Raw genomic sequence first — 10697 nt, forward strand, 5'->3', positions numbered from 1 at the left:
ATGAGCCACACGACTGAATTTGTTTCAGCCTGAAATGGTGCATATTGTGTGAAAAAATAAATTTACTGAATACCTGACAGTCGTTTTTTCAGTGATAGAGATCTCAGAGTTGGCTTTCCACGACCGCAGTGTTTCTCTAGCCTGCATCTGAGTCACTTGGTGAGCTTGTGGAAACAACCGCCACTGTCTGACTGAGTAGGGTGGAGCTGGGATCTGAAAGAAATGCAACGCTGGTCGGGCCATGAACTTGCCAGACATCCACACTGGGGAGCAGAGGTGTCCTGACCTGAGAACCTGACCCAATGTGGTGGATAGGCAGCGAGGGCCCCATGCCCACAAGCAGCAAGTGGACCCATTTTCATTCTTTGCTTGGGATGCCTGTCATCCACACACGCCAAGGGGAGGGCAGCGACGGAAAACAACAGCAGAGGAGCAGAGGCATAAATATCAAGGCAGCACTTGGTAATAGCACAACAGCGAGAAACACTGTTTGGCTGACCTCTGCAAACCAACATGGCAGCCAGTTCAGGGCACGTTCCGGAGTTAGACTCCTGGGTTCCAACCCCCAGCTCTGTGCTCACGGACAACGTCCTTAGCTTGAGTTTCATTGTAATACCCACAGAAGTGACACCATAGCTGCCTTACAGATTGTTGTAGTCATGGAGAACATTTATGTGAGTGCATACTCTTCTCAAACGGCGACTGTTTGTGGCCATTACTATTTGTTACTATCACTTAAGTCTACTCTGGAAGAAAACAAGTGTATTTAGTTGCCCCACCAAGCCTGCAGGTATAACTCTGGACAGTTTCCTGGATTTCCCTTCTTCATAAAACCTTACCATTGGGCCCTCCCTGGTGGTGCAACAGGTAAATGTGCAGCACTATGAAGCTATCTGCAGCTCCTGCAGTATGAGTTTGATCCCTGGCCAGGGAGCTGACCCACCTGGCGCAGCAGATCTCTCCCGAGGTGGTGCCCGCTGCTCCTCTCAGCAGTGTACTTCGTCAGTCTGCCTGTTCTGCTCCCCACTCTGTCTGGTCAATCCTCTCACACACTGCAACTCTGACCCAGTTTTATATGAATAAAAATATTTTTTTTAAAAAAAAAAAGCTTTACCATCAGCCCCTCAATCCCTTTCTCTTGATGAAAGAGGTTAACATGGTAAGCTTAGACATGAAAAGATAAGCTTCATTTCAAAAGTACACAACAAAAGTATACAAGTTGATCTGCAAATATATTTTCTAAAGGGTTAAATCATGGGGTAGGGGGATAAAGTCACAATTGAACACTAAATGCAATTGGAACTTACTGGATTTTGTCACTGCCCTTTGAGGTTGACAGCAAGGACAGCAGCAGCTGCCTTCTATACCCTTGTGTGTCTCTGTCAATGACAATACCGGACTTAACGAACCATGGTACTGATGAGATATGACAATTTCTGTTCGGGTGTGTTTAAGTACTTGATCACCACATCTCCCAATAATAAAAACTCTTGGAGCTTGAAAGAGATTCAGGACTAATAAATTAGTTCTTAGGATGTATTCCAGCTACATTGTGCTTTGGAATTTGCACACAATTTCAAACACATTATCTCATTGGATTATCACATTATCCCAGTGAGGCAATAGAAAGTGGGGTGAGCAGGTATGGAAGGAAATGAAGACATAGGGGGATTAAAAGATGGTTGTGGGTTCCCACAACTACTAAGTAGCAGGGGTGAACTCTCAGTCCCATGCTATGTTTACTAAACAAGTGGAAAATTGTTGCAGCTTAACTTCCTCAGAGGTACAACAGGCTGAACTTTCGTTTCAAGGAGGTTCAAGTGTAGAAGTAAAAATGTGCCAGGGGGCCCTCCCCATGTCCGAGGTAAATGTTCCGATCAGTCACAGAATCCTTTACTGCTTATCCAAGACCCAGCTCCAAAATCCTCTCAACCCCTGCTCTAGGGAGCTTCTACCCAATGATCAGAGCAGGCACACGATTTTAAACCTGTTTTCATACAAGGAAGGTTTGGAGTGCATCTTCAGGGGAGATTGCTAACGCTCACCAATAGCCACAGCAACCTCATTCTTCTGGGCACAACTGCAGCCTCCCTCAGGTAGATGAGGCCACAATCCAGTTTTGGCCACTGGGCTATTTTCCCATCTCCTGAGTGAATGAAGACTCTGAAGATCTGAGGGTAACTGACTCACCTGACAGGTGGAAATTGGGTCTCTTAATGTATGAATGATGTAACCACCATTCCCAAGCTACCTGCTACCTTGAACTGTAATTTGAAAAATAAGGTTTCCAAGGCCCTGGGGGCACTCTCTTCAGTGGCTGATCTACATCCACCAATGATGTTTAATTTCACACAACTATGCTCTTCCTTGAATCCCCTTTTATCCTCATTCTCAGAGGCAGTGATGGGCATTTTCACATTCAAATTTCAAAGACCTCGATTTATCTTATAAGTGCATTTGTTTAACTTCTGTTCCTCAGCTTATCTTTGTTTGGGGGGAATCCCTTGTTGGAGGATGTTGGGGGGACCATGGGAGTCTAAGGGTCATCTTCATCCTGGTCTCATCGTGAATTAGAACCTGGATTCCTGACCTAGGTCTTTTCCACTGAGTGTATTGCCTGGGGCTTTAGCTCCTGAGCGAGTGAAGCAAAGCAGCAGGGAATTGTGACTTCATGCTGAAGCATTAGCACTGACTGCAGCCCAGCTGTCATCCAGCAGCTTTCCCTGCTCTGGCTCCTATCAGATTAGATACTTTTTTTTTTTTTTAAGATTTACTTATTTATGCATACAGAACTGGGGCACAGCCCAGAGTTGCAAGGGTGGAGAGATGATTCACCAGAGACAGAGTGGGGAGCAGAATAGGAGGATCTACTGAAACACACTGCTGAGGGCAGCAACGGGCAAGACAGGGGAGGCCTGCTGCACCCCGTGTCAACCCCGGCTGGCAGGGGATCAAACTCACGCTCAAGTGGCAGCCAGTTTGTAGTGCTGCGCTGTAAACCATTGCACCACCAGGGAGGGCCCCAGATGACAAAGATTCTGTATTTAATTATCTACCCAGTAAAGTCCCTTTCTATTTCACCCACACCCGGATGTTCACGTGTGAATGTGTGCAAACACACGCCTCATACAGGACGAGTCTAGCACCACCGGCTAGAGCTTTAGTCCAGGCAACTTTTCCAACCTGTAATTTGTTCACACCCTTCTCCCATCTCATAGCTTCATGACCCTTTCAGGGGCAAAAAACCAACCACCACTTTTCAGCAAACATTTCAGACCCTTTTTACTTTGTTCTACCTCCCATCACTTTCACTTGTGGACCATCGGCCGCTGGTTCCCAGACTCACCGTCTACACACCACTGTGTTCATGGCGCACGGCCTCTTGGGAGTTCCTGTGTTCCCTTCATATTTAAACTCAAGAATGATCTCCATAAAATGTTTATGTTTTCCTCTAGCATTTGTGTGCCGGTTTCCCCCACTATCTGAAAGTAGAACTTTCCTATTGGGTATGATCTGGTACATTAAATCACTTTGGGGACTGGATATTGCTATTAATTTATATGGGGAAAAGTCTGAATATTCCCAGACACCTCCCACCCAACCTTTCCCCCCCAAAACAAATAACAACAAAAAACCTATCAAGACATAGGAAATAGAAACATTCTTCTTTCAGATAATAGGGAAAATCTGTTCCTGTTTTATTCCATTACACTGTCATTGTTTATAAGTTTGTCCTCCTTACCAGGTCATGAACTTTTTGAAGACCGCGTTCAGTCATGTGAGCATCACAAGACCTAGGGTCCACATAGTACATGCTCAGTAAATGTTTGTTGATTGAATGAATGAGCAGGACCTGATGTCTGTCAGGCTCTGATGATCCACAGAAGAATCATTCTAGAACAAGTACAGTGAAGACTGTACAAGACTGTGGCACCAAGCTACCCAAAGGTGGTTTAGACAATGGCTATCTTGACATGAGTTTTAAATTTTCCCCAGTAGAGATAATACATTTTTTAGCAGAAAGCAAATGTATTTATGATATTTATTAAAATTGACATTACAAAACAAGACCATGTTAAGAAAACCTCAAAAGTAGAAGTAAACATTTAGAGAAAATGAAATAAACATGCTAAGGGATATGAGTTTAAAATCTTATAAATGTAGTTGCCTAACTCCAGACTTGAGACATTGAGATTTATTTTGTCACTTCAAAAAAAAAATAAAAAAGCAGAATGCCCTTCATTAAAAATTAAAGGTTTAGACATTGTTTTCCTGTTGGCAGCTCAGTGTGATCGATTCTGTTTGTATGCCAGCCGGATTCCAAGCTGATAATGGGAAGCCACTACTATCTGGTAATCCTGTTAAGCGTCTGGGTCCCCTCAGAAGCAACAAGAAGCCAGGCTACACGTTACTTTTTGACGTCAGCCCCTCCCTGTCCTCTGTGGCCCCCAAGGTAAAGGTAGCTGGAAATGACTTCAATTAAAGAGAAGAAGAAAGCAAAAACCTTCAGTACCTTAAGATTCCTAAGCACAGGAAAACATGCAAAAGACAGAAATACAAGAAGAGGAAAAAGTGGGGAGATCTAGTGCTCTTTGTTTAATGCCTCTCACACACAGTGGCTCAAGAGTGGCAAAATGTATTAGGTGTGAGTCACTGTGGAAAAGAGTGGACTTGCAGTTTCCTCAAGTTTTGGCAAAGCCTCCAAAATGTGAAGATTGCAGATATTTGATCTGTATAATCCTTTCCTAGCACTATCAAACAATTGAGTAGCACCATCATGGTGAAGGGCGTGGCAAGGAAAAGAGGCAGGAAGGAAGAAATACTCCTTCCACTTCCCCACCCCTCCCCACCAAACTAAAGTTCAATGCGTCCTTAGAAAACAACGGAAATTATTGTTCACATAAAGCACTTTCTAGACCAAATTGTCCACCAAATTGTAGTGCTTCTCTTAACACTTCAGAAGACACACAATTCGAGGTGAAGCAGGTTTCTCTAAGTTTCCATAACAACCAACACCAGCTTGGTGGAGTTAGATTTAATACTCAAGAATGGCAAATCACGAGGACATTCAGGAAAGCAACGTGGTCACAGCAGGGTAAGAATTTAATCAGCACAGAATGCATTTGCTGTTAACTTATATGCTTAAAGATGTCAGAGTCTGTCTCTTTTTCAGATGTGAACTTCACTGAGAACAGGGATCTCCTGGGGCCCTCAAGTTATCATTACCTTCCCATCTTACAACTAAACCATACAAACCAGTCCTGCCTGTTTACATAAAATATTTAAAAATCTCTTAAAAACTTTATTAATGGCCTGAGAAATTCACTCAGAGATGTGTGTAAAAATTGTTTCTCTTGGTGAGCAGGTTAAGGTGCATAAAGAAATCATTCTCTAGAATAAAATTCTAGAAGGGATCTGTTTCTAATTTCATTAAATGAACAGGGAGGTTTTATCTAAATTTTGCATATAGTTTTAAATGTACCTAGTACATTAAAAAATTCTAAACACTGGCCCTTGGTATTATAAAATATGATTGAGTACATCTTTGAATGAGGACTTATAATGTGCGTCACACCATAATAAAATTTCATTGTACATTTCAAACAAAATTATGCTTATGTCACACCATCTAATTCAGGACAGTCATCCCCTTAGTTAATCTCACAGCTTTCAGCCCTTTAAGAAGTTGTATCAAAACCAAAGATGATTAGATGTGAAAGGAACAAGTGAGGAAATACAACTCTTTAAAGGTTGAAGGAATAAGTGAGATACATAAGTGCATAAGAAAACATTTATAAGTATTATGTAGATAATTAAGTACAAATTGCTCTCTGTCCACTAAATGCCATTTTTGACCTCGAAAACGACGCAGAAATAGGGCTGATAGCATGTGCTTGGCTTGTGTAATGCAAATGGTACTGGCTCACACAGACTTGGGCTGCACCACCACAGGGCTGCGGCTGCCACGTCTGAGCTGCAGCGATGGGACAGCCTGTCCTGAAGCGCCGGGTTCCCAGCCTCGGGGTCAATGTCAGTTCCTCTTTAGTTCCCCGAAGAGGAAGTGTCTGCCTTCTCCAAGGCTTCCTCACCGAACAGCAGCTTTCGAAGTATATTTGCATAAAATGGTCCATATACTTGTTTGTTGAGGTTCACAATGTTTGCGTACTGAGAGCCTAGCACTTCTAGCTCCTGCTGGATGACGGCAAGGCCTCCGGGCATGGGAGGCATGCATTTTTGAGGGCTTGGAAGACAAAGGACACTTTTCATGTACAGCTGGATGCGTTTATCTGGGGAGAAAAGAAGATAGCTTTATCTGTCCCATTATGAAAGCGCATCACTTCAGAAAATGAGAACAGAAACTGCAGTAAGTGAAATGCAATAATATTCCCAATTAGACGCCCTCCCTCTCTCCATGCCCTTTAAAGGCGGTTTCACACTTCTCCCCATCAAAGGCTGGACTCTGTTTCCCTGTGCCGTGCGTTGGGGCTGGCCTCACCACCTGCCTTGGCCAATACAGAATCCAGGAGCCCACCCTGGTGGTGCAATAGGTTAGGACACAGCACTGCAAGCTCCCCACAGCCGCTTCAGGGCAAGTTCGATCCCCGACCCGGGAGGTGACCCACATGGCACAACAGACCTCTCCTGGCCTCCCGCTACTTCCCTCAGCAGTGCACTTTGTCGATCTGCCTATTCTGTTCCCCACTCTGACTCTAGGGAATCCTCTCACTGCCCCTGCACCTCTGGCCTGTACCCCGCTTCTGTATGTATAAATAAATAAATCTTAAAAACAAACAAAAAAAGAAGTTACACACCAACTGTACACTGAGTTTCCCTAGAGTGGCTGCCTGGCTCTTGGGAGCCCAGCTGTTTTCAGCACAGATATGGTCCACCTTCCTGTAAGACTGTGTAAAGAATGGAACTCTCCGAAAACTGCTATTATGCTGCCAAGTGGTTCTGTCTCCTCCGGGGACAAGTCAGTTTGCAGGCCAAGACTCAAGTGACCAAAGCATTTGTCCAGATCGGAGCCTCCACGCCAAGTCCCCGCTGAAGGCGTGCCCTGGCTCCCAACAGTAGGAGAGACGCTCTAAGTGAGTCATTTGAGTTACCAGGCAACAGTACTTTAAAAGAGGTTTTTAAGTGTTTCCAACTTGCAAAAGGAGAGTAAAACTGAGCTGCGGAGAGCTGGGTGGAAAAAACTCGCTTTCTCTGGTTTTCAGAGCCTATCTCTGGCCCAGGGTCCCCCTCCTCCTGACACTGCAGGTGCATCCCCACCTAAAGCAAAGGCACAGAGGACACCCAGACTTGCTGGCCACCCCACGACAAGCAGGGTGCTCCATATGGCTGCTGCAGGCCGGAGTAACCCAGCTTCTGAGCTCCGCTGAGCCTAGGCCAGGAAGGAGACATGGGAGAGGCCCTGAGCCCAGTTCACTTCCTGAGCGGCAAAGCTGCCCTAGCTGCTGAGAGGCAAGAGGGAGAGAAAAAGAACTTGCTGTTGTGAAGCTCCTGGGCCTGGGGGCTCTTTGTTACACAGCCTTACTCCGCCAGCATAGCCAACTGTTAGAAAGCTCTGATTAGCATCTGGGAGAAACGCCAGATCCGAACTGTAGAACTTGGGCCAGCCACCTGGAGGAATAGCTCAGGTTCCCAAGGATGTACGCTTTAGGAAGAAAAACCTAACGTTTCAGAAAGGGAGCCCCGGGGAGGACTGCACGAGCTGAGGTTGGCAGGCAAAAGCAGTGATGCTAGTGCAGTGAAAAGAAATAGTAACTGTAGACAACAGACAGGAAGCAATGTCTCAATATAATTATCTTCCATATGCTTTTGTCCACATCAGTTTTGGAAGTTAAAAAAAGAAACTGATGGGAAGCCCATGGGGGTTACAACTGGGATGAAAACATGCACAAAATGATGTAAAAAGAAAAAAAGAAGGAAAGAAACTGAGCTCCAAACAGGCTCGACAGGACTCTCTACTCTGCAACTGGATAGGTACGTGACCTCAGGGCAGAGTTTTCTGGCCGCTGTGACTTCCTAACGCATTCTTTCACTCCGGGCTTGTTGAATGTCACCCTTGGCCAGAGAGGGTACTTGGGTCTAGGAGTGAACAAGCATCACCGTCCTAGCAGGCCTGCAGGCTGGGGAGGTCTAGCAGTGTGGCAGTGACCACAACAGCCTGCCCCCTGCCCCTCTCCTCTGAGGACACTGCAGGCTGGGGGGAGTGGGGAGTGGGGGAACAGGTGCACATCAGCCAACAGGGAAGGGATCAGCCACTGGGCGGAGGTGACACTGTTCCTGTTAGCAAGCGGCACCTCTCTGCAGAGTCCTGCGGGCTGCCGGCCACAGGCTCCTTTCCGGGGAGGAGCTCAAGTTCTGCGCTATTAGGTGGCCTGCAGTGGCCTAGATCTCCATATTCCATGTCCTCGGGGATACAGATGAGAGAAACCATTTGACAGCCTCAAATACTAATTGTTTGTATTCTGAGGGAGTCAGGAAACTTGCAGGTTAGTTTCAGCACGCTGGTATATTCTAATTATCTTGAATTCCAATTGTAGGTGACACTCTTTTCCTCCCTCTAGACATTATTCCTCACCCTCCGCAGAAGTCTCTGCAGGAGACACTCGCTTTGTGCCCCACTCCCCTCTCCCCTTCGCACTGCCTTGGTTTTGTGTGGGGGAGACCAGTGTCCCCTACTCTCAGTCCAGGGGTTAGAGATCAGGCCGACTCACCCTGGCTACAGGAACTGAACATAATGCCCAGGCTGAAGTTCCTTTCTCTCTGGTCACACCACAGATTCGAGACCTATTGGCTTGAGTCAAAACACTCAGATTTTGGGGTCACTAATTAGGCTAACAGGGGAAGCTCACTGCTTATTTTTCATCTGGCTGAAACACGCAGAGACACAGGCCAAAGCTGTCCTGCTTTCGTGGGAAGGTGGCAGCCCGCCACAGCAGGGGGACCGACACAGGGCCACCAGAGCTCTTACAAGCTGTCCTGCAGCCAGTCTGGCCCACTCTTTCAGCTGTGTGACAAATACATTCCTGGCCCTTCCTGGTAGCACAATGGGTTAGGACACAGCACTGCCAGCTGGCCGCAGCTGCCTCAGTGCAAGTTCGAGCTCTGGCCCCGGAGGTGACCCACACGGCACAGCAGACCTCTCCTGACCCGCCCGCTGCTCCCCTCAGCAGTGTACTTCATCAAGCGGCCTGTTCTGCTCCCCACTCTGTCTCTGGTGAATCCTTTCACTGCCCCTGCACCTCTGGCCTGTACCCCAGTTCTGCATGCATAAATAACTAAATCCTTAAAAAAAAATACATTCCCTTTTTGCTTAAGCTATTTTATAAATTTACATTCTTTGACACAGCTAACAAGAAAAGTGCTATACTGATAGGTTCTCCATTTTCCCAACTGTGCAATACAACTTAACCCCAAGCTACTCATTTTCTTGACATCAGTCACCCATCCTGCCCCGCACCCCAGAGCCTCTGGGCTCTGCCAAAGGAGGATGGAGGACCAGGACTCAGCTCAGGCAGGGCTAGTTCACAGCAGAGCCCACACCTTTCTGTGAACACACGGCCCACTGGTTTGGGCTGTCCAATGCATCGAGATTTTATCATCAAAAATCTTCCAGCTGGGTAATAAGATAGAAGGCCCTGAACGTCCCCAACTTCACTATCCAGCCTCACAGAGGACGGGGTCACTTCCAAACCTGTAACACGAATAATTCACTCATATTTTTAATGTTGATGCTCCAGAAGCAGGTAACCTTAAGTCTAAGATCTTACTGACACTTAACACTGGTGATACTGGAAAATTAAAAGAAATGGGAATTGAAGCAGAAACCAATCAAAACATGAGGACTCACCAATCAAAGACCAGATAGGATTGCCCTCCTCTTCAATACTTGAAAATTGACCTAGAAGATTAGCTTGAATCTCAGCATTTAGAGTAGGTAAGCCTCTCTCCTTCAAGGTCTTGTTAACCTCAACACACGTCTGAACACCGATAGAATTCAAGGCTTCTTTCAAGTTAAAGGTGCTACAAAAAATAAAACAAAAGCCCATCAGGGTTAGTTTTGCTTTCGCTCATCAATTTTTTGCTGTTTTTCAAAAAACATACCAATTTCTAATGTCTACCAATTTTCTTTATACAACAGTAAGCTGTATATTTATACAAATTATAACTTCTACTATTAGAATGACTCGAAAAATAGTAACTCTTCCAAGTACCAACCAATAAGTAGCATATGTTTAAATTTTTAAAACCACTCAATTTTACAGTGTTTGAATAGGAAAATACAGACAGGAAAATGTAGTCTAAATATAAGTCTGCAAAGCCATTTTCTAATAACAGGGCTAGCAGAAAGACAAGGAACGTCCTTATTTACTTCTTAACATAAGTCCTTTGGTCTGAGTAGCATAGATCATTCTTTAATGCTTGCTTGTAAATGAGGAAGAATTGATTCCTATCCGTGCCTGAAAAGTAAATTTATATCCCTAGTCAAAAACATGAACCAATGATATCAGAGGTCAATACTGTGACAATGGCAAATTACCTAACACTCTTGACCCATCATGACCCAAAGATAAGCAGCTTTTCCCCACTGTTAAGTCTCAAGAAACTGATTGATAATCCCAAAGATATGGAGTCCAGAAAATTGTAAAGTGGTGGGTTATTAAACAGGTTAAAAAATAAGATAATGG

The 10697-nt window shown here is 45.2% G+C and overlaps 1 protein-coding gene across 1 annotated transcript in view; it reads right to left on the reverse strand.

Annotated features, from left to right (window-relative positions):
• Window positions 1–3707: 3707 nt before the first annotated feature.
• TCP11L2 (t-complex 11, testis-specific-like 2) overlaps window positions 3708–10697 on the reverse strand; it is a 22284-nt gene continuing 15294 nt past the window's right edge. The window contains exons 8-9 of the mRNA XM_004676474.2: window positions 9860–10032; window positions 3708–6287 (exon numbers count right to left, since the gene is read on the reverse strand). Coding sequence (XP_004676531.1) covers window positions 6043–6287; window positions 9860–10032 — 418 coding nt within the window. The 3' untranslated portion in view covers window positions 3708–6042. The remainder of the gene's footprint in view (window positions 6288–9859; window positions 10033–10697) is intronic.

The sequence above is a fragment of the Condylura cristata genome, unplaced genomic scaffold (assembly GCF_000260355.1).
Source record: "Condylura cristata isolate star-nosed mole 26May11 unplaced genomic scaffold, ConCri1.0 scaffold00004, whole genome shotgun sequence".
NCBI classification, from domain to species: Eukaryota; Metazoa; Chordata; class Mammalia; order Eulipotyphla; family Talpidae; genus Condylura; species Condylura cristata.